The sequence below is a fragment of the Siniperca chuatsi genome, linkage group LG2, assembly GCF_020085105.1.
Source record: "Siniperca chuatsi isolate FFG_IHB_CAS linkage group LG2, ASM2008510v1, whole genome shotgun sequence".
Classification (NCBI taxonomy): domain Eukaryota; kingdom Metazoa; phylum Chordata; class Actinopteri; order Centrarchiformes; family Sinipercidae; genus Siniperca; species Siniperca chuatsi.
Window position 1 is genome coordinate 20549854 of NC_058043.1, and position 25053 is coordinate 20574906.

The 25053-nt window shown below is 38.7% G+C and overlaps 1 protein-coding gene across 7 annotated transcripts; it reads left to right on the plus strand.

The window, feature by feature from the left end:
- The first annotated feature begins 882 nt into the window (after positions 1 to 882).
- On the plus strand, positions 883 to 24332 carry elmo2 (engulfment and cell motility 2). Of its 7 annotated transcripts, XM_044178656.1 has the most exons (24): positions 883 to 1184; positions 5716 to 5785; positions 5876 to 5966; positions 6149 to 6246; positions 6593 to 6633; positions 7759 to 7831; positions 7928 to 7978; positions 9188 to 9357; positions 9605 to 9704; positions 10126 to 10277; positions 11142 to 11220; positions 13443 to 13478; positions 13861 to 13911; positions 14781 to 14903; positions 15443 to 15562; positions 15686 to 15790; positions 15878 to 15986; positions 16199 to 16335; positions 18142 to 18305; positions 18590 to 18702; positions 18800 to 18907; positions 19080 to 19162; positions 19279 to 19356; positions 20442 to 24332. In XM_044178656.1, the coding sequence occupies exons 4-24, from the start codon at positions 6169 to 6171 to the stop codon at positions 20640 to 20642; spliced, it is 2172 nt and encodes a 723-aa protein (XP_044034591.1). In that variant the 5' UTR covers positions 883 to 1184; positions 5716 to 5785; positions 5876 to 5966; positions 6149 to 6168; the 3' UTR covers positions 20643 to 24332. The 7 variants fall into 7 exon arrangements, with proteins under 7 accessions (XP_044034591.1, XP_044034582.1, XP_044034619.1 ...); XM_044178647.1 differs by lacking the exon at positions 5876 to 5966; XM_044178684.1 differs by lacking the exon at positions 5876 to 5966 and having other exon boundaries at positions 10126 to 10271.
- The last annotated feature ends 721 nt before the right edge of the window (positions 24333 to 25053 follow it).

Genomic DNA, 25053 nt, shown 5'->3' on the forward strand with positions numbered 1-25053 from the left:
TGCACAATGCTACACTATATGTTGGGTGTTGTATCGTGCATCATGTTTAATGTGGGTGCTCTCCAGCCATACAATGTTTTATTTTGAATGTATATGAATTGCTGCCTGTTAGAACTCTGAGAGAAAAAGATAAATATTTAATGACGACTACAAAAATTGTGGTGACCGTGGGAAAACAAACTGGTCAGTCTAAAAATTTAGAAAAGAGTAACGTTATCTGTATCATATCCATATAGTCCACAACAAAGAGATAATTATTGATTATAGCTATTGGCCCTGACATTCAGTACAAGTGCATCTTTAACATGTTTGCAGGATTTGCACTGGACAGTATTTATGGATGTAGTTTGACTTTTTTCCTAAGTAAAATGCACCTGTGAAATTGTGTGTTATAACGCAAAGCGACCAGAGAGTAAATGTTACATTTATTAATCAATATTGAGCAAAATTAACCAGTCCAAGATCTGAAAAACACACGGTCCACATATTTTAGGTTTGGCATCTTATTTAGTGATATTCTCAGCCTTAGGTTTTCTTGGTTCGGGCTTAAATGGTACAAACCACTTAGGAAGAAAAGCCTAATTTTATTAAATAAGAAAAAAAAAGAAGCAAATTGATCACAAGTGTTCCTAATAGAATATATGATAAATGGACACCCACATCCTGTGTACAGTAGGAGGTCTAATTAAGCCTCACTAATATACTTCTGTCAAAGATCTTGACTGTCAATTACTGCACCTAAATCAGATGTCGCAGCCTCTCATCAGTACCAGACTGTATTTGAGGAAGATGTCAGTTTGAGTGCACAAATGAAGAAGAATGGCCTGCCTCGTGTCGCGGCGGTGACATTTACATCGTGTCCCGCCTACAAGGCGTGGACTTGTGTCTCCTTTCCCAAAGTATCTGACTGGAGAGAGAGAGGGGGGATACCGAGAGCATCATCGATGGCGCAGTCACAGCAGGGTGAGTAACACTGAGCACCGACATAAGCAGCCAAGTACCCTTCAGTAAAATCACACAGCCGTTCAAAGTGGAGCCCGAAAGCATCAGGACGTCATCTGGACAGCCGACGGGAGACGGGCAGCATCATGACTGCAATGGAGGAGCAGACAGGGACTGGCTGGATGACTGAATAACATTAGCCGCCTTTTGAGGAATAACGCTGCTACTGGCTGTAATAGCGAGTGAGTTTACTGTTTAGTGTTACTTTCAGATAGATAATAGCAAGAGGTACTACTGTCTGTGTTAGCCGCTGTTTAATATACCGATATTATCGCGAGTTGTGATTGATTTCGCTAAAGATCACAAGGTTGCAAATGCAGCCGTTGCTCCACCAGTCTGTTAGCTCTTTCTGGCTACCATTAAACCCAGCCTGATCCATCACCTATAATCAGACCTTAACCCTTTTTACAAGTTAGGTTAAAGCTTCTGATACAAGAAGCGTGTATTAAAGGTATTAACAGTGACTAAAAGCGTCTGTGAGACGATAGCTAACAGATCATGCCAACAAACCGTCCATCCCCTATCATGCACGCGGGTGACTGTTATCGCGTTTCATGCAAAAAGACTGTAAATTTGCATTCATTAAATAATCTTTTTATGTGAAGAGGTTAAAGGAAAATTGCCAAAGCTGTTTTTGTGCACTAATGGAGCAGCCATCTTTTAATAAGCAGTGTAACCAGAGGGGGCGCCACTCCACTAGCTTACTTGCTATTATAAAAGTTAGGCGCTTCACAGCCTACATGTGTGAATCCTTGATTTGATCCAGCCTAGACAGGAGCCCCAAACCACATTATAAGAAAAGTAAAATGGCGTCAGAAACATCCGGGTCGCCGTGAAAAGTATGTGGAGGGAGGACAGGAGAAGTTGGGAGTCTTTTGAAATGAAGCTCAGACCACACTGTGGGATTTCTTTTCAGCCTGGCGCTCCTTAGCAGTTGTTGCTATGCTACCACCACAGCGCGTGCAGCCAAATAACTGCTGCTAAGTGGTCGCAGTTAAAACCTCCCAGTACAGCAGCCCAGTGCCCACCTCCAGTCAGTGACAGGAAACTGTTCCCATCACTCCACTTTGCAGTCATACGCATGTCTCTCGGTTCTATGACGCACTGAGCCACCAGAAAAATAGACACACTTGTACAGTGCAATACAACACAGTAGGACTTTTTTAACAGCAGATATTGTGACATGTTACAGCAGGAGTGGCACAGGTGTAATTAACAGCAATAATTGCAGGTGTGTCAGTTCAAGGGCTTTTTGCATGCTGGCTAACTTGCTCTGGCTCAAGTCAATTCTATTCATAAAGCCCAATATCACAAATCACAAATTTGCCTCAAGGGGCTTTACAATCTGTACAGCATATGAATATGACATCCTTAGACCCTCGATTCGGATAAGGAACACCCCAAAAAAAACCTTCAAGGGGAAAAATTGCAGAAATAGATAGTTTGCAAGCATATTTGAAGAATATGAATCTGGGAGGACATCAGGCAACTTTATATATACCTTATACCTTGATAATAAGGTATAAGCAACTAACTGAAAGTTAAAGCTAGGGCAGGTAACCTAACCTAGCCCATTTCTGGATGGGCTTATTACAAGCCTGCGACAGCCACAGATACCAGATTGTTTCAGAGCATTTGATTTATTGATTGCTGTTGGGATACAAAGAGAATTTCAGCAGAGGAAGAGGGTATGACAGGAAAAGGCCCTGCAGCCTGGTGACTTCCTTTTAACTCTGGGGACAGAGTTCTGAGAGCGGATGAGAGCGTTTCATGCAAAAAGACTGTAAATTTGTAAATTAAATTAACTTTTTATGTGAAGAGGATAAATGAAAATTGCCAAAGTTAAAATTGGTGTAATATGATCAGATTTTCTAGTTTTAGTTAAAATTCTAGTTGACTTTTAGTACTGGCATACAGCAGGCCTGACAACAAAAAGTTCCAGTATTCAAGTAAGGATGAAACAAAGGCGTGAATTAGGGTTACTGCATCAGCCATGGACAGAAAAAACAGAATTTTAGCTATGCTGCGTAGGTGAAAAAAGGCTGTCTCAATCACATGCAGTGAATGGAGCCAGGACCACAGGAAATTGCTCACCAAGTGCAGTTAAAGTTCAAGGACCAATGTGGTGAATGGTGAATACATCAGCACCAACATTACAAAGACAGGCTAGTGTCGCTTCAAATTTAATAAGAAAGTGATCTGACACCACAGAGCTCCAGTTTCATCTCCAAGTGTTGGACTGCTCTGAAAGTTAATAAATAGAAAATGTTGGGAAGTCAAACCTTTCATTTTCAGTTGCATTCTCAATTTTTTTCACAAATAATTCATGGAGCAATCGAATGGTCAATTACTTTTTGAAGTGTTTTAGACAAACAATTATTTATCATTATTCGTAGTATTACAGAAACTCAATATGATTCTATTGATAGATGATAAATCATAAATATCAATAATATGTGCATACTGCTCGGCCCCACAGGGAAGCAACTATGTTGCATAGATAACAACATAGCTATAATATTTTGCAAATCTTTAGCCAAACGTCAGTGCTGAAAAATGTAGTTTAGTACCAGAACTTGTGGAGAGCATGTTTTTTGTAGGAGAACAAACTTTTCAGCAGGGCAGGCTCAGAGATCACACATTATGTGATGTGATTCACAGTCCGCTTGAGGATGTGGAGGCGGTGCAGTCTCTCCATCAGATGGCTGCTTGGAATCTGAATTTAATTGGCAGTTTTTACTCTCTATCATTTGCAGAATCCACCTTAATTTGTTGTAGATGTTAATCACATACATGTCACCCTATCTCAGGCTGGTAATCTCTCTAACCTGTGACAAATCATGTGGAGAATTCAATGCAGCCATCCCGTGGTTCAACGCTCGAGATGAAAGGATGCGGGCATGCTTATTATTCATAGTGCCACAGCTTAAATTTTTATTCCAACTTTGAGATGTTTTCATCGTGAGGAGGCAGCAGCCGCAGACAACCGAGTCTGTTGTCTCAAAAGAACAAGCTTATGTTTGAGAGCAACGTTTCCTTTATTTTATGAGTGATCAAAGGACACCGGTGTCAGACGCCAGAGCCATTGCTGATGTAAACTGACAGGCGAACATATTTATAGAATCAGACAAACATTCAAACTCCTCAGAAAGACTGCGCTGCAGTGCAAGAAATTCACAGTCACTGCTACATCTCTAAGGGAAGATAGTCGTCGATTCAGGCTGGTTCAGATTGGGTTGTTTCACCTGTAACAGTTTGGTAATGATTAAGGTATCTTTTGAAATGAGCAGCTGTAAGCTGGAGAAAGTGTTTTGTGTCCTGAAAGCCCCCTGAATGCAAAGAGCCATTTGGAGAACAGCAGTGCCTTTTTCTCGTTCAGAGACCTCTTTCTGTCGCCAAAGACCTGCTGTGTCCCTCTTGCTCTTGTATTTTAGAGCTGTTGCTGCAAATAATGAAATAAGTTTAATAAGTGCCAGTGCACAAGTACATTTTAGTATTAAAGGTGAGGTAATGTGGCTAATAAAATAAGCAGGAAATGTTTCTGGGTAGATTATAGTGTGCCTATGCAATGAAATAAATTAAACAGTTGTACAAATTGAGTCAGTATAAATATGTGATCTACATGAGCGTTAGCAGTAAAATGTCATTTGAGAGCAGATGGCCACAGTTATATTCCATTTTGTTCTAATTTGTAACTATCTTTGCATGGTTTTTGGGGCATGCAGTACTGTGCATACAATTCATTTGTGAATTAATTTATTCATTGCTCAAATGCAGAATGTGAAGAGAGTCAGGGGACCCTGTTTTTTTTCAAGTATGGTGAGAACAAATAGGCCTTGTGGTTACTATCATGCCATTTTCTTTCACATACTTCTAGAGACCGATACTGGATTTTTGAGGCTGATAACGACATCAATAAAAAACCTGATAACAATATAGCAGCTGATATAGAGTTATAACTTGAATTTGGTTGTTGTGAGCAAGAAATGTACTGAGTGCGACATTTTACAGTTAAAAAATAAACTTGTCAGTGCTCTCTGGTGGACACAGTATGTAACGACAAATTTCTTTCTAAATGACCTCAAACATATCTTTGGCATTTCAGTACTGCAATTTCTTGTTACTTATCGGCCAACAAATTAGATATATCTGTGAAAGGCTAAAATCAGGCGATAATGCCACTATATAGGTCAGACTCTACTTTATTTAATGAGAGGTCCCACCATTAAAGAGTTGTGTTGCAAATTAAATTGTGTCTTTTTATTTCTCCACAACAGAAACACAGTTTGATTCCTTCAAGCTGTACATGATGCCACAACGACTGGAACAAAACAATTTTGACACTAAGAAGTAAAATGTCAAAAAAGTTGGTCGAGAAGGGTGTAACACAAATGGGATGTAAAGATTGTTGGCATATTTATTGGCAATAATAATAACATGTCAAGGGCAACAAAGCACAGCAAACCCAGAGCCCAGTAGGCAGAAGGCTCGACCCAGTAAATATCTGTTTGTGTGTGTGTGTGTGTGTGTGTGTGTGTGTGTGTGTGTGGTGGGGGGGGGGTTTGTAAAACAGTCAGGCTTATTGATCCGTTCACTAACAGCTTCAGTTCAGTGGAGAGAAAATGTAGGGATGGAGCAAAGTGAGCTTTTGAGCTTTTAGGAAAATATGGTTTTGCGCTGACATGACCGCTGTGTGGGATTGTGTGTTCCCAGGCGAGCTGACACAGTGGTTTATACAGCAGAGCTGTGAGAGTGATTGACCCCCTCAACACTTCTCCATTAGGTGATGTATAACCTTTAGTTCATATTATTCTGAAGTTAATTAATCATCCGACTGAAAACCTGAAACTCAAAAATGTTTTTACTTGGCTAGGGTCCAAACAGTTTCCCATACTGAAGAGGGCAGAATAAGGAAAGCACTGAGTTATAGCAATAAAATAATACTTATATTACATTTTGAACGGGTGAGTCATCAAACATGTTTCATTATTTATGATTTTAATGGAATTTATTCTCAGGGTCACATTTAAATGTAATTCAGTGTTCAAGTGACAAGTGTTACAACGACTGGTGTTTTAAAACCAAATACTGTCTAACAGGTGACGTTGTATTAGAGATAAAAACAAATTTCTTTTTTCTTCTGTAGGGTGCTACGATAAGACAGCCATGCCGCCACCCGCTGACATCGTGAAGGTGGCGATTGAATGGCCTGGTGCTAATGCTCAGCTTATAGAGATGGACCAGGTCTGTATTTGCATAAAATGTGACATTGTTATAAATACATCTCCAGTTTGCCTCTAATAACTCAACTTCCGCCAGCTGTTAGTGGCTAAGCCTTTAGAGAGTAATTTGATTGTTGAATGTGAAAGGCATGAGTAATGCCTGAGATGTTAGTTATGCAGTATACAGGTACCTTACATAACAAATAACTCTTTATGAGTAATAAGAAATGTAATTTAGCTTTTTTTAAAGTATATGTTCTCGCCACAAGCTGTCATCATTGAAATATTAGAAAAAAATGGCAGAGTGAGTAGTGATGATTTATGTTTACTGTTTAATTTAAGTTTGCAATGTTTTTTTCTGTTTGTAGAAAAGACCTTTGTCCTCAATAATACGGGAAGTATGTGATGGGTAAGCATCACTCACACACATTATAATAGTTTCCTGAAGATTTCTATTGTCTTTTATTTTCTTTCTGTTCAATTGCCAAATGATTCAATATTGGCAAACTCGCAATTTGTTATGCTCTTTGATCTTCCTCTCTATTTTAACTAAAGGATATAAGAGGTTTTATTTAGGTCAAGTGTAGGAATTATCTAAAATTGCAATCAATATGGTCATTGGTGGTTTGAATGGATAGATTAGTGCAGTCACATGTTAGCATGTCATTATCACATGCAAAGATTTATTCCAGTTGACACAAAGTTAAAGTTAAAGCTACTATTTTTTTATGAACACTCTTAACCTGGTCTATATTCAGTAACAACAACCTGTTGAACTTGTTTTTTATGTTGTGTTTTAGGCAAAACATTAGGATGTCCAGAGAGAAAAAATGTCCCACTTCTACTTATGTTTTAATTCTGACTCAAAGTGTTTTTGATTGACTGGGGGTGGCGTGGTGTAAGGAGTCCAAATGTCTGTGATACTTGCGCTTACCTTTATGTTAAGTGTGTGGTTCTTAAATGTACTTTGTAATAAAAAGTTGGCATGTCTATGATGTAAGACTAAAATAAATCAGAATGGCAGCTGATGCCGTGTTTTATCACAGCACTCCAGTGGGTTCACACAGAGAGAAGATCTGACTGTTGATATCTTACATAACCATTCTCACCCATTATTTCTTTCCTTTTATCTATTATCTTTTCTTGTGTTTTAACCTGTGATTTGGGGCTTCACTGTTGTCTTTGTGTTTTTCTTACCTGCTCTTTTGTCTTGTACTTTAGGGATGAATATTGCAAATTTTATTTCACCCTTCCACCTTGTGGCTGTATCTACCCACTGCCTCCCTTTTCTATTTGAAACTGAAAATTCTTTGCACTTTAATGTTTACACCCACTGAATAATTCTCCTCCACAATCTCCCAGCTTTCTGCTTGTGTAAATACAACTGCTGGAGGGACTTTCGACAACATTTTGTTCATGCATACTAGAGTATGCTGCATTAAAACATTCAACAAGTTTACTTTATGCCCCACTGCTGCTTTAGCAAGTATCTAACACTTCTTAACAGACCTTTCCTCTCTGTCCTTATCCTCAGTTGGTCTTTGTCAGGCTCAGAGCAGTTTGCTCTGCGTTATGCTGATGGCCCTCAGCTTTATATCACTGAGCAGGTGAGCTTCACTGTTTGCATCCTAAGCTTGTGTTGATGGCATTGGTGGCAATCAGTGTTGAATGTGTAGAAACATTCTTCCTTTGTTATCTTTTAGAGCCGCGGTGAAATCAAGAACGGGACCATCCTTCGTTTAGCCATTTCACCTGTGAGTCAGCTTTGTTTATTCCTCTTCAGTTGTGTCTTTACTAGGAAGTCTTGAAATCGTAATTTCCTTAAAACAAGATACGGGGAGCTATTTTTCACATATGAACATCACAAAACTCTGTCACAAACTTTTTGTGTCTTGCAAGATTCATCTTAAGACACGCTTGTCCGTACACGATAACCTGACTGTCAGCACAACATGGTGGGAGAGCACTGCTTTTAAAAGGATGAAAGGAGTTGATGTGATTTGCCATGGTTGACACCAGCCTCCAAGTGCTCTGTGGGTGCACCTGACGCCTCCACCACCAAAAACAAAAGTGCTACCCAATGCACTGTGCACTTGGCTGTTCTTTAAGGAATAATTCAGATTTATTACAACTTTTTCTGGCCATCATTGTTACTGATAAAAATAACATTATTCTTGCCAAGTACATCACTGAGATCTGGGAATGTGGTAACATCACAAAAATAGGTCAGATGGAGCAAGAAACACAAGCAGGCAGACAATCAGACAGGTTTTAAACATTCCCAAGTTAGAAGAAAAGATGTAGGTAAACGGTAAAATGATCAAACCCAAACTGTCTGTTGTAAACATCTATCATAGTTTACAGACCGACTTCCTGGTTCAATTTTGACCCATCACTCACCCATACTTAAAGTAGTTGCTCTGCACCTAGATTGCCAGAAATAGAGCCCTTTATGTTTTATTTTGAAGTTATCTTGCTAGCCTTTTATAGTCATCTAAACTCAAAAAAATATTTTGGACATAGTCAGGTAAAAATTTATACCATACAGGCTTCATTAACCATGTCAAATGGAAGCTGTAGTGACACCCACCTGTCATTACATAAAGCATGTCATGTGTACAGCTTTTCATAGATTATAGTCTCATCAAATTAATTCAAAACAGCTAAAAATGTCCCTGCAGTGCAAAAAGACTTAGGTTAACCTCTGGCACCCCAGGTTTGGTTGGTCATTTTTAAATCACTATAGTTATTGTTCAAATACGTGAAACCAACAGAAAGTACAAATACAACAACAAACCTTTCATAAGTACTTTTACATGGGTCTTATTAGGAACGACCTGAAGCATAGCCTGGATTATAATCATAATCCAGTGTGTGTGTGTGTGTGTGTGTGTGCGTGTGTGTGTGTGTGTGCGTGTGTGAGGTAAACTTATCATGAAAGTGATGTTTCTTGTGGCTGACAGGCTCGTGCTGCTCGTCAGCTCCTGGAGAGGATCCAATCCCACGGCATTGACGCTCGCCTGGAGGCTCTAAAAGAGCTCGCCAAGCTGTCCGCAGACCCCACCTTTGCCACAGAGTTCATTAATATGGAGGGCATTGGCACACTGGCACGTCTTGTTGAGAGTGGCACCCAGTGAGCAACTAATTTAGTTTTTCTGATGGCGATGATATTTTGCACATTGATGTCAGTGTGAGGTCTGTGTAAGAGTTGCATGTTGTAAGCCAGGCTCATCCTGCATTTAGTGCTGAAAATGGTTAAAGCTATGCTACTGAGGCCAATCTGAGTTTAGTTCTTTATAGTTGTATTTTTATTTCTTTAAAGTTGGACCAGGTCAGATGATGTGCAAAGGCCTGTACTAACTGCTCTTTGCTTCCTTCAGCTTTGGTGAAATGCTGGCCTTCACTCTCACTGCCTTCCTGGAGCTAATGGATCATGGCATCGTGTCCTGGGACCTCATCTCCCTCTCCTTCATCAAACAGGTACCTCCCCAACAAAAGAGCAATTCAGTTGACACATTATAGTTTCACAGGGAGCACACTGGACAAATCTGCACTGTTTAAAATGTCATGGTCTAGCTCTTTACTGCTTTTTATTAATACACTTTTATTTAATTACTTTACCTTCCGGTCTTCCTACATGCCGGAAATGAGTGGGTGCTATTGCCTAGCAACTCGCATTATGTGCAGCTCCTTCAATGTGTATGTGACTAGTTTTCTTCTGAACACTTTAGTGTGGCCTTGACAATCACTCAGGGGGAAACTCCTGATTTACTTTTCTTTTATAGATAGATTGCATTTTTTCAATAGAAGAGGGGACTCTATTGATTTGACTCAGAAACGCACAGTTTGACATGTTAAAGATTCAGAGTTATCTGATTCAGAGTCTTCTCCTCTGTCTCAGATTGCGGGCTATGTAAACCAGCCGATGGTGGACGTGTCCATCCTGCAGCGCTCTCTAGCCATCCTCGAGAGCATGGTCCTCAACAGCCACAGCCTCTACCATCGAGTGGCACAGGAGATCACCGTGGGACAACTCATCGGGCACCTGCAAGTGTGAGCACACACACACGCACAGGGGCTTCACGCGCTCTGATATCGGGGGTAATTTAAGAAATAAATTATTAGAAATCTGCCACAATATTTGGCTTGTGGCATTATTTAAAGGGTGAGTTCAGGATGCTTAGATGACTCCAATCAAACATCAAGGCTGGTGTTATTTTATATTTTACTTATTGTCAGCAAATCCCATTAAAAAAAACAAAAACAAAACCAACAATACGTTAGTCCTTCTCTTAATACTTTCCTTGGTTTTATTGAAGACATAAATCTTTAAAAAACTCTTTATGTACATTTCATGTACATAGTTTCCTAAAACAGCTGAGCATTATAAGTTTTTAGCAAACATTACTCAAACTGAAGCAAATAGTGAATTGTTAGGGACTACTTTCAGCAGCGGATTAATACACATTTGGTGCTCTAGTGAGTATTTACAGCAGCAGGATGTTGTATGTGGGATCGCTAAAAATAATAAAAAAAATACACGTTAATTGTAATGGAACATGTCAGCCAGTGCAACAGTGTGGCTCTTAGATGTGTTTTTAATAGTTTTTGGATAACAATGGAACTCTATGGCACAAATGAGTAAGCTATAATAGGTTTTAGCTACTCAGGCAATACTTGTTCGCAGGATCAATTTATTGTTGGTTTTGGTCTTTTTATGGTAATACAGATCTTGCCAATGTTCTGTAAAATTTCCAAGATACTCCTGCACCCATCCATAGTATTAGTAGTGATAGCATTAAAAGTAAGATGAATTGTTATGTAGCATAGTTGTTAGCCTGTAGTTTAAACTCTGTGTGGAGATTCGTGGAGCATGATGCTTCTAACTGGTTGTTACGTTACTTGATATTCCTTCAGGTCAAACCAGGAGATCCAAACCTACGCCATTGCCCTCATCAATGCTCTTTTCCTGAAGGCACCAGAGGACAGACGGCAGGTCAGTGCCCAGCACCCCACAGCACAGTGTGCTGTATTAGAGAAAAGGACTGAGCACACATAACAGATAGCCGTAACTAGAATACTAATAATGTTTCATCCTCACATTACACTCTAAAAAAAGCCACCCATACATAATAGACTGACATTTATTCATAATAGGGGTCTGTTTTTGTCAGAGAGCTGCAGATATTGCCTCACCCTGGCAGCAGTAGATTAGTTACTAACGCTAATCTCGTGAATAGACGTCTGTCTGCCAGCTGTCATGTTGTGGATTCTGTCTGACAGTCATTGCTGTAATGACACACGCACTCAAAATAGTGCTTGCTTTCCTTTGAAGTTTGCACATTTGTTATGCTGCAGTTATTTCAGAATTGCTCAGCGAGGTAGACCAGCAATCCAGCTGTAACTGAAGGATGACTTGATATTTAAGGACTTTTTTTGTAGGTTAAATTCAGTGAAAAGTGCTAATTTCTATTAAACTCAAGGGTTAGACTCGATGCCAGCCAGTGGTACAGTATATCACATACTTTCCAATGTGCTTATTATGGAGAGTAAGTGTGAAAAAAAACACTGAGATGATTGAGTGGCATTCAGTTTGATTTAACAGACAGAAACATCCCAAACAAATGCATTCTGATTCTGAAATATCTTTGTAGCAAAGCCAAATGTACAAAAACTTAAGGTTTAAGTGCTTCTTAAGATGTCTGTCCAGTATGTTACTCGTCACTGTCATAATGTCTCGTTTGTCTGTGCTCTGCTCGCCCTGCAGTGATAACGTCTATCCCTGCTCACATAGTGCACTAGCATACTGCAGCGTGTCATCCTGTTTCATACACTGTCTTATCCTGTGTGTGTCTCGTTTATAAATTGGGGTTTTCCATGTTGAACTTTGTTTTGTCAGTTAATGCCACAAGTTAAATAATGTGTTTCTTGTGTATTTTCATGTTTTTACCGTAGAAAAAAACACAAACTCTGTTCTATTAAAAGCTGTTCTATACCAGACCTAGAAATTATTATTTCAGGAATTAAACTGGAGGAAAATTTAGAGAATGAAAATTAAACAGTAGATACCTGCTAATTACATCATACAGCATGATCAAATCTCATTTAAATAGAACAAGTAAAACAATAAAAATATTGTTACTTGTAGCAGCCATAGTGTCATAAAGTATCATTTAAATACCATACATTTACAACTAACTCAAAAGATATATTTTCATTCTTTTGTTTTCCAAAATTATTTTCCAACAACAAAATAAACAAAAAAACTTGAGGCAACCATCTGTTTATCCATGAAAAACTGCACATGCACATGCAAAAATCCTCAATCCTCAAAAAAAATCACTCAAATTTTTCAGTTTTGAAAGTGCTAATGAAAAATGCAAGAGAGTGGGTATGTTAGATGTGAGAAGAGGAGTTGGAATGTTTGTTTTAATTTTATTGTGGGTTGTAACAGTTCCTCTTTTTTTTTTTTGGCCATATGACGTACAGTATGTTCGGACAGTTGTCCTTGAACATGCATTCATCTCCAGCTGCAGTTGTTGACCACTGGAGGGCGAACTGAGTCAGTTCTTTTGAGATAAATACAGCAGAGGGACACACAGCACATACTGAACTGTTTAATTAATTACTAACATTACGAAAAGCCAGGTTACAGCTCCGTAAGTGCATTAGACTGAAGTTACTCTTTAAAATGTAGATTTATGTATATTTTTTTTTTGTTGAAAACCGTCCAATACATCACACCATAACTGATGGGTTGTCACTCCAGTTTTGGTGTCTTTCTCATTATTATGTTTTTTACAGTGAAGAAAATCCTCTACAGATCAAGGTTGCATGATAAACATTTCCGCTAATGGAGCTACAAGGACACCACAGTGATTTTCATGCCTAAATTATGGTTTAAAGATAACCTTTTCCTCTGCGGGTTGGTCAAATTTTACAGCTCTTAGGTTTGTGAAATCCTTTCCGAAACCAGTTGGACAAACCAATAAATGCATGGTCGTGTGATACTGCATGTAGGGCATGTGAGGTTTTTTAAGCAGCTATACAGTATGTCGTGACTACTTAATGTTCTTATTTGACACTATGTTGTTTCATGTTCTTATTCCGTCGCATGCTGTGCCGGTGATGTATCCCTGTATCTCATTGTCCGTGTGTGCACTCTTTGTTTCCATTACTGTTACACCCACGTCCCTCCTCCCTCCCTTCAACCTGTAGGAGGAGTATACTAACCCGCTGGAGCAGCACCTCACTGTGAGTACACATCCCTCTGCATCTCATACCATCCTCTCTCCACCCCACAGCCCTTCTCCTCCTTCACTCTCTCGCTCTTTCTGTGTCATAGAAAGCCACTGCATAATCCATGCAAATTAAGATAGAGCCATAGCTTGCTGCAGCAGCAGACAGACTGTATTGACAGATTGAAGTTAGACCATGTTGTCATGTTTTGCAGAAGGTGTGAAGGGCAAATGGTTCAAACCAGTGCTGGAAATGTAGTGTCAGAGTGTTGTTGCATTTCAGAATTTGTCTAAAATTCCCATTTATTGTAGGTTGAGTCAAGTAAAGTTACCTCATAAAGCATCTTCCTTCATCTGACTTGGGCGCTGAATTGATGTATCTCTTTATTTCCCCCCAGGAAATGGCAAGCACTTTGGCTCAGAAACACCTGCGATCCATCATCCTCAATGTGAGTATCAAGTCTGAAATGCAGAAAACAAAGTATTTCTGGCTATTTCGGTTAACGCTCTGCTCTACTGGCTGTTAAGCTTTCAGACGGCTGTGAAATATCCAGGTGTGAACACGGGATTTTAACAATTCCCAGAGATTGTGTTTGAAAATAGTTGCTATTAAAACATCGGAAAACATTCTACGTACAAAATATTTCTGTTCAAGCTCCTTTGAGACTACCCTATGTTGGGGTGTGGTGGACGTTGGGGGTTGGAAGTTTCATCCCTAGGACCAGTAGTTCACAAAGTGGAAAGATTTACTCACTTGGAGAGCTGTGACACAGAACCAGTAAATGTGACATGGCATTAAAGTCATGAAAGTGCTCTGAAAGTGATTCCTCTTGACATTGACATTTCTGGAAGTGCCTAACTGATCTGGCTGAAAATGTCAGTGAGGAAGACGCTGCACTGCTGCTTCCTGGAGCAGGGAAACATCCTGAAGCAGCTCCAGCATTGTGTGCACTGAGTCTGTACAATGTTAATGACACCTGCTTACCCGTCGGACTCTCACAGTGTGTTTTATGATGCCACGTTATTTTCTTAGTCATTTTGTTTCCCTTTTTTGTTGCGGTTGATAATTAACAAACGTTATGTATGGAGCATAATCAGTCCATAAAGGCGATTAGCATTGTCAGCTTTCTGTCTTGAGTCTTCAGGTGATTTTCCAAACATTACAATCTTTAGTTCCCCTTTAGAGGAGGAGAACAATTTATTAGACTTTTTCTTTTTTTGTTTCACAGGTAGACTTGTTTTGTGCTGTGTTATTTGTTGTGCAACATTGTAGCCGAAACAGAGTCGTTGCTCTTAACTTTGTGCTCTTCTTTTCCAGCATGTCATTAGAGGAAATCGACCAATCAAAGCAGAAATGGCACATCAGCTTTATGTGCTGCAGGTATTGACCTTCAACCTTTTGGAAGAACGAATGATGACCAAAATGGATCCTAATGACCAGGTAAAAATGTAGATAATGAATTTTCTGTTTTGGCAGGTCTTTAGCTTGTGTATTTCTATAATCTCAGGTAATGTGTTAAAACATTCTCCCACATTACTAAGTGAAATACAACAAATACCTTTTAAATGTAAAAGAATATAAGAAATCTTTGGTTTGTTTAAATTAACTACATGGTTAACTGAACAATGATAATCTGCATCCTTAAAAGTTCTAATAATCAGAGACAACATTCTTTCAGTTGGCTTTAGACTGATAGATCTGCTTTAAGTGTAAAAAGTAGAGACTAGAAAATTAAGTGCACTTACTGTATCTCACACAGTATAAAAGTGTAAAAGTTCCATAGACAGGAACATAATTTCTGATCTATTTTTCCTGAGATTAGATTTTTTATTCCAAAAAACATCAACAGTCAAAAACCGTGTTCTGCCATCTGCTGAGCACTGATTCTCCTAACTTTTTTTGGGTTTCTTCACTATTTTGCTGCTATAATGTTAAAAGTGTCACTTATGCTGATAACTTGTTGGCTTGCTGTGGTTCAGGCTCAGAGAGACATCATTTTTGAGCTGCGCAGGATTGCTTTCGATGGAGAAAATGACCCCACTGGTACAGAGAAAAGAAAGGCCATGTACACCAAGGACTATAAGATGCTGGGGTTCACTGTGAGTCTCCACTGCAAATCTCAGTTTCCTATGTAATACTTGTAAAACCAGCTGTATAAATAGATTTAAGATAGAAACTGCTTTATTGCCTCCTGTCTCATGTTATTTCTGTTTCAAATGCAGAACCATGTGAACCCGGCCATGGACTTTACCCAGACTCCTCCGGGGATGCTGGCTTTGGACAACATGCTGTACCTCGCCAAGGTTCACCAGGACACGTACATCAGGGTTAGTTTTGACCTCCAGCATGACTTTGCTCATCTCACAGAGGTGGAAAAGTCAGCCACACCTAACATGTCTTCTCATTCGTGACAGATTGTCCTGGAGAACAGCAGCCGCGAGGACAAACACGAATGTCCCTTTGGCCGGTGTGCCATCGAACTCACTCGAATGTTGTGCGAGATACTCCAGGTTGGAGAATTGCGTAAGTAGATCTGTATTTGACAAGAAGTGTAACTGTTTTAGTAATCCACAATCTTAACATGTCTCTAAAATGGGATTAAGTTAGAGAAGTCATCAGAAATTGTGGTATGACATGTCATTACTTCAGCCCATGTGTGTGTGAGAGAGGAAAATACCTCTCATACTAATTTTCTATTATTTTATTTTACAATTGAAATATTTTCTTTTGTGTAGCTAATGAGGGCTGCAACGACTACCACCCCATGTTTTTCACTCATGACCGGGCATGGGAGGAGTTCTTCTGTGTCTGCATCCAGCTGCTTAATAAAACCTGGAAGGAAATGAGGGCCACAGCTGAGGACTTCAATAAGGTCTGAGATTAAAGGGCTTTCACATTTGTCTTTAACACATTCACATATACATGTTTACATTCCCTGCTTTGACCCAACTTTCATTGTGTACTTGCCTCCTAACCCAAACCTAAACACACATATATATATATATATATATATATATATATTCAACAACAATGGACAATATACTGAATTTGTTTAGGCATGATCAAAGGAAGCATCCAAACAAAAGTGCTGAATTAAGGAATGAACAGTATAACTAAGAATGCTGTGCTGCCTTAAAGTTTCTTCTTTTTAATTAAATTTAAAAAATCTTAATTAAAATATGAAAGCACATGACTAATTCAAAAAAGAGAACTGGGATTAGGACAGGAATACTCAACTGTGAACTTTGAGTGTCAAAACAGCAACAGTGATCAGGGAAGGAAATTGGCATTTTGGGTGCTGTTCAAGTAAATTGATCAGTTAAATGATCATTTACATGATGCACAATCTCTTGTCTACTCTCTTGTTTTAGCTAAAAGTGCATAGGTGCTGCTTTATGTTTGTACAGACATTCATGGTCCCCAAACAATGAATCCCACTGACTTTGGTCATCCCCTGGCTTTTCCCCTGGCACCACCATTCACGCTTTATGTGAAACGTCCCCGTCAGAATGAATTATAATAACTTTGGTGATCCCCTGACTTTCTCATCTAGCTCCATCATCGGGTCAAAACTATGTTAAACTATATGACATTCCCATCAGCCTCTGCTGTACTTTGTGTTTAATGCTAATTAGCAAATGTTAGCATGCTAACACACTAAGCTAAGATGGTGAACATGGTAAACATTATACCTGCCAAACATCAGCATATTAGCATTTACACTGTGAGCATGTTAGCATGCTGACGTTAGCATGGTGGCTGCCACTAGCATCACTCTTACTCTTGTTAAAATAAAACATTACTTTTGTCGGTGTAGTCCCTCATTCGTCCAGGAGTGTTCTATCGTAGAAAAGGTTTCAGTCGTAGTCATCTGGACACTGTTTTCAGAATCAAGACGTTTCGGCTCCCATCCGGAACGTCTTGATTCTGAAAACAGTGTCCAGATGACTACGACTGAAACCTTTTCTACGATTACTTTTGTCAGATTTTTATACAGGGTAAATGTCATTAGTTCCAAAAAAAGCAACACAGACACTGCTAGACACATACTTTTATGTGAAAAGCAAACATACAAAGAGGTGAAGGAAGATGAAATGTTTAACTTGTCAATTACTTAAAATGAAAAACTGTTTCAGTAGGTTGTTTACAGTGGGTGACCTCATTACCTAATACCCATCATCCTTCCAGATGAGGTTTGCTCAACATGAATGTGAGTGATGTCAGGCTTCACATTTAAATGCTTAAAAACTGCTATAGCGGTTCTATTCTTCTACTGTCTGTGACTGAGCAGCCAACTGAAGCAGACAGCTGAAAGGTTTTTGGTTTATTATGTAATACATGACAATTATATCCTTAATGCTGTCTATTTCAGTTCAAATTACATTGTCAAAATGATCACATTTAAATCAATTTACTACTCATAGAGACATTTATTGTTACAGAATACCTTGGACCATCTAGTATATATTTTAATTATTCATGCCTTTAGATGGGGAAAGACGTCTGTCAGCAGAATGAGTTTCTGAATGGGAAAATAATGGTTCTGTGAATTACAAGTGTAAAAATATTCATGGTCTGAAAATGTGTCAGTGACAGCAATATATCTGCCAACTGAATACCATGTCCATCACCTCTTAATGTGTATGTGTGTGTGTGTGTCTGTGCTTAAACTGACCAGGTTATGCAGGTAGTCCGTGAGCAGATCACCAGGGCTCTGGCGATGAAGCCGTCATCTTTAGACCAGCTGAAGAATAAACTGCGAGGTCTCAACTACTCAGAAATTCTGCGTCTGCGGCAGTCAGAGAGAATGAGCCAGGATGACTTCCAGTCTCCACCCATTATGTAAGTCTGTGTCTGCACTACCTCTAATTGTAGTGTCATAGTTTTAAACTGGCTGTTTCTAGACTTTCCTATAGCCTTCCGCAATTGAAGATTATAACCTCACTTAGCAACTTCAGGTTTTCAGCCTTTTACCTTTTTCTTAGCAACAGATTACGTTTGTTGCTGCTTAATTCATCTCAAATCCGAACCCTGCTCTGCCCTAATAATAGTATATAGTATAGTGTTGTAGACATTTGTGTGCATGTGTGTTTGTCCCTGTTGCTCATGCTGTGTTTGTGATGCAGTGAGCTGCGGGAGAGAATTCAGCCCGAGATCTTAGAGCTCATCAAGCAGCAGCGACTCAACCGGCTGTGTGAGGGAAGCTGTTTCCGTAAACTGGGGAACCGCCGAAGGCAAGGTAGATACAGTATCAATGCACTCTGCTTTTTTCTACTGTGGGAGTACTGCTGCTGTTGATTATGAGCTAAGCATTGTGTTCCCTGCCTCTTTTGTAGAGAAGTTTTGGTTCTGCAGACTCTCACTGAATCACAAAGTGCTGCACTATGGGGACCTTGATGAGTCACCTCAGGGTGAAGTGCCTTTTGAGCTACTCAGTGACAAGAGTAAGATACTTTGAAACCTTTATTTCTCCAAGTGGCTCCATCTCCCAACTAATAAAGTTTTTCATAACACATATGATGACTCATTCACTAGCAGACCATACTGTATCTGTCAGTAGGCTGACCTTAATAAACTTCTCTAATTATTAAGTTGTTTCTTTTCTATTCTTCCTAGTCCCCATCTCGGATATCAAGTCTGTGGTGACTGGGAAGGACTGCCCTCATATGAAAGAAAAAAGTGCTCTGAAACAAAACAAGGTAATATGATTTTCATTTGTTTTTTATTGTCATTCTAGTCACATGGCTGTTCTTTCATTCTTTGCTGTCACTGAGTGTAGGAACATTGTGTTGTTTGTCCTGTTTGCTTCTCTCAGGAGGTGCTGGAGTTAGCCTTCTCTGTCCTCTATGACCCCGATGAGACTCTCAATTTTGTTGCACCCAACAAGTATGAGGTAAGATCAGCAACAGTGAGGCGTGAGGCTTAAACTGCACTATTCAATATTTTTGTATGAACAAGGGGTCAAATATGTGTAACTGGAATGGCGTAGCTTGTAGCGACGGGCCAACAGAGAATTATCACCCAACTCTGCAGTTCCGCTCGGCTATAAGGACCATTTTAGCATCTTTCAGCTCATTGTTTTCTCGTTGTTTTCTGGCCGCAACTTTACTGCTTTGGTTCAGTCTCACCGGCTTTCATCAACTACACTTCCAGCTGCAGCAGGCAGTTCTAAAAACTCACCTGCCTAATACCAAACAGCAGACAGACACAGTTAGCAACTAGCTAACTTGGTGCATTTAGCAACTAAAGAGCCAGATATTTCCCTTAGGTGTTGGTGGAGACCAAAACAGAGGGAAAATGAGAGTGAATATTGGACTTACATTCATCAGTTGGCCAGAAACATGACTCCCACGGAATGCTAGGTAACACTTTATTTGGATAGTCTGCCTACAAATAGTTATTATTATAGTATTTGTAACATTTCAGCAGTTTTGCTTTGTCTGTGGATGTGTAACAGATTATCAATAGAGTATATGTGACAATTTATGAACATACCCTAACCTATGTTTTTTGTGCCTAAACCTAATCAAACCTAGAAAATGGTTTTATTTGTGAAACAGTTGCATTGTTGAATCTCAACTAATAATCTGTCGAAATGTTACAAATACTCTATAAACTATCTGTAGGCGGACTATCCAAATAAAGTGTAACTGAATGCTAATGTTTTTCCATGTCTGTTGTAGGCAACTATTTGTTAACATGTTCGCTATAACCACTTTATAAGGTGATAATATGTAAGTGTTGTGTTTTCAGCTTGATTTGCTGCCCTCCAGTGGCCAAAAAAGTTATTGATGCTGCTTTAACTAAAGAACTTGGACCTAGTAGTATTTGTGTAATAGCTGCTCAACCATGCAAATTTTAGGGTATTATCATTTACATAGCACAATGTTGCCACTGTGACTGACCATTTTGACACACTGTTCTCTGCCTTCATGTATGTTCCTTCGTGTGTGTGTGTGTGTGATGTTTTCGGAGCAGTACTGCATCTGGACTGACGGGCTGTGTGCACTGCTGGGCAGAGAGATGGGCAGTGACCTGACACGCAGTGACCTAGATACTCTCATCAGCATGGAGATGAAGCTCCGCCTCCTCGACCTTGAGAACATCACAATCCCAGAAGCCCCGCCCCCCGTGCCGAAGGAGCCTAGCTCTTATAACTTCACCTACAACTACAGTTGAGATGTGTGTGTGTGTGTGTTTGCAATGCATGTGTGTGCTTGTCAAGGATGAGTATTCTCGATCTTTTGATGAATTTAGCTGCAGATGTGTGCTCCGGAAAAGGTTACTTTGAATTTTTTATTTTAATTTCAGAATGCTGGAGACTTCTCTCCATCTGTGTTTGTGATGCTGTGTGGTTTGTCAAGTAGGAGAAATATGTTTATAGCTCCACAGGGAGTTCAGAGGTCAGGGTCCACTACAGAGCAGTACTCCTGGAGCTGCTAGACATTCAGTGAGTGAATCCCATTTATCAGTGCAGTCTCCAGGCAACGTCTTGATTTGTATTCTCCATTGTTTGTTATTTAAAGGTATAAACCTGCCTTTAAAGTTAAGGACTACTGTGCCTGATGGTGAATATGGATGACAAGTCTGCAAATTAGTCTTCACTCGAGTATATTTTAGTCAAATTGTGGCTTAATTGGTCAATCAAGCCATGCGTGTGGTCTCCATGGCAACAGCAGATGAAATGGCCACCATTCCAGTTTTAATACTGTGTTCTGTCCTTCCCTCCACATGACGGACGTACAGTGAAACATCACACAGAATAGAGTGAGTGGGCAGTTCAGAAAAAAAATGTGCTGAAATTCAGTGATAAAGAGAGCTAGAAAGGAATAAAAAAAAATCATCACAATCTGTTACTTTTATCATGCCTATCATACTGCGACACAAAAGCCTAGGGCTGCTACTAACGATTATTTTTATGATTGATTAATCTGCAGATTATTTTCTCTATGAATTGATTGTTTGATCTAAAAATAACAGAAAATAATGAGAAAAACCCATCACAATTTCCCAGAACCCAAGTTAACATATTTAAATAGCTTGTTTTGCCTGACTAATGTTCCAAAACCCAAATAAATTCAATTTGCTTTTATGGAAGACTAAGAAAACCAGCAAATATTTGAGAAGCTGGAACCAGTGAATTTTGGTATTTTTGCTGAAAAAATTACGTAAAAGAAAGTGTTTGCCAACATTTTTGCAGCATAATTGTCTGTCGATCAACTAATCAATTAATCGTTTCAGCTGCATAAAAGTGGTGCTGTCAGCATATATCTGTTAGAGCGTCTGTTTACTCAATATTCATGCTGCTTCAGATCGTGTGACTCACTTCTCTCCTCAGACTTGCACACCTTTCCATATCCTGTTAAACAGTGTGAGTAAATATATCCCATTGAATTGAAACTGTTCAAGTATGTGTGGTGTGTGAAGATTCTTGCCTACTTTTTGTGTCTGTGAGTGTGTATCTGTGTGTATGTCTGTTTGAGATTTAGTGTAAGTTGTTTATGTTGAGAGGAATAATCTCAATATTTCATGAGCATGATGCTCATGGAAGTTGGGGCCAAAGCTCTGACATCCAGTGTATTACAAAACATGAATGATAGGACCTTTTTTTGTTGAATCATAGTCACTGCATTGCCTTTCTTGTCATACACTCACTATATATTTTGGGTAATATTAGCATTTATATGCAGTATAGGAATAGGAATATAACACATTATAACTCTATATGCTAACACTATAATGAGTAGTAGCAGATAAGAACATTTTTAACTGTGTACTAATGTTTCTGTTAATAACTATGCCTTCTCCTATGAAACATTCATAACTGGTGTTAATGAATGTTTGATAACAGTATAACATAGTTATAATCATTTATAAACATATATCTTCAATAGTTAACAATTAGTCATATGTTGGCTTACAGTATAACAATTTTACAGTTTGTTAACTGTTGTAATGTACAGCAGGATTAAAACTATTCATAGGTGTATTTAAAACTACTGAAAATAATTATGTATGATTACAACTATGTTATACTGTGTTATCAAACATTCAATAACTGTTTATACACCAGGTATGAATGCTTCATAGGAGGAGTAACAGTTGTTAGAAAAGTCTTTAACAATTAAAACTGTCCTTATATCTGCTACTACGCTACAATTACATTATAGTGTGTTATAAACCATTTATTACTTGTTTATCTACTGCTTATAAATGCTAAATTGGGTTTGGGTTAGTGTTACCATATTTGGAATGATTATGTTACGGTGGGGTTTCTCTTCGGTACAGCCATTTTGTTTAAAACAAACAACTTATATTCCAAGAGTGTCTGATGCCCCTGATGTTAGAATTAATCAGCAGTTTTGAGGCTTGATTTCAGACTTTTTGTCATAGCACAGGCAAACGGGACAAAAGAGCTGCTCTGTTTGCTTGTTTTACTTAACGTGCCAAATTATTGGCAAATTAATAGCAGGTCCAAAACAGCTGAGTGACACGGCCGTGGGCATCAGGACATCTAGTACTGCTCATGTAACATATGAGCATACAGTATTGTGTGCTTTGTGTACAGTGATATAAAGTATCGTACTATTGCTTGATGTCATCTTCTTATTTACATTGTGTCACTGGTTCTAAACTTTTTTGTGTATTTTATTCATGTCATTTAATGTCCCGTCAACGTCTAAACCAGTACTAATCACTGCTGTCATTTGTTAATGCAGAATAGAAGTATATTTTTGTAAATGATTGTACAATCTTATCAGCTGTGAAGAGAATGGGTATCGAACTAGCATAGCATTTTCTCTTTGCGTCACTCTGTACAGTACATTCAACATGCTCATTACTGTGGAAGGACATTTCACACTGAAAAAAAAGTTTTTGGTCTTCACATTTTTTAAAGTCACAACCACGTTTTCATACCACAAGCACCTCATATTGTTTAGGAATGACACCCACTCCAGCACCTAATGATGATGTCAGTGTTAATGTATCTTATATTGCTAATGGGAATAATAAAAATTGCCATTGCTATCGATGATTTGTGAAAAGGAATACAATTGAAGTTTGTTTTTTCAAATAATGTTTTTCTGTTCGATTTTTAACTAATGTTGGAGATTTTAAAGGTTCCCTGTGGAGTTTTTGACCTCTAATAGTGCTATAGAGCTGTTTTTATATGAGTGAGTCCTTGTTTTGTTTATCTTGTGCACGCATAGAGGACACACGTGCTGCCAATGGTTTCACACTACTCCACTGATCAACAGGTGGCAGTAATTCACCAAGATTTACAGCAATGCGCCAACAAAGGCAGAATAGAAAAAGACTTGCTTGCTAGTAAATATGGATGTAAACAATACAGGATTTAAAATACTTAAAAATGCTTTTCAAATGTTGTATGAGGAAGGAAATACATTCAATACATCTTTTAGACATCAAAGATACACACAATGTGTTTTAGTGGGTAACACTGAATGTAAACATAACTTTTGTTTGTTTACAAGAAAACTCCACATGGCACCTTTAACTGCTTAAAAGGGTTAATATTTTTTATTCCAGTAAGTCATCGTACCCTTAAGCTGCTCTCAGAAAACTACAGCTAAAATATATCAATACCACAGTGAGTAACGGATTGTTGCATTGGATGTACTAACAGTATGACTTGAAGTTTTCGCATCTGGTACTCTTTTACATGACTTGCTAAACTATTTATTTACACTTGCTAGTGATAGTAAATAATGACATGTTGTTAAGAAATAACAGCATAAAATCTAAATATGGTATACATAAAGATCATTGTATGTATATACAGTATTGTGTTGCCTTATTGAAGAAAATGTATTATGTTTTGTGTGAATAAATACAAAGTCTAACTACTGTTGAAAGTTTGTTTTTACTGACCAATGCTATTCCTTATCTACCTTTTTCATTAAAGACCCAACCTGTATTTTTTCAACCACATCATTTAAGGTAAATTCAAATATCTAACTGAAGAGTGAGTTTAAGATAGGAAAGCAGGATTCATGAACAGTTTTTGGAAACACAAACAGAGAATTTCATACTGAAAAGACTAACTTTGGAAGATGATTGATCTGACTAACTCAGACTGCTGAAACCTCATATTACCCGTGGCCGATCTTTGGAAGTAATTTCTACACAAAACAAGGACTGTGGATTTAGTCCCCCATCTCTTATGTTGGTGTCACGCTAAGAAGAGATCTCTTCACTTCCAGTATGGAGAGGAGGAATGATCGCAGTGACCAGTAACTCAGCGTACAATTAGGCATGTGAGTATTGTATTAGGACAGACTTGAAAAAATGTGAACCTATCCTTTAACCTGGCCGAAGCCTCCGCTCAGTTCCAGATCTTATCCAGCAGGGGACACACTGTGTCTTTTGTTTACTGAGTAGGTGTCAGATGTCCTGAGCTACTTACTCTTACTGTGGAACAACGGCAGCTGCATACAGATAAGCAAGGAGTTGTAACTGCAGATGAATCCCTAATATGTGAGTTTTATGTAGAGAGTTTGGTTTAAGGTCTCTCATCTGCAATGCTATGTTTACACCACTGTTTATTGATTTAATCCCCTGTCAAATC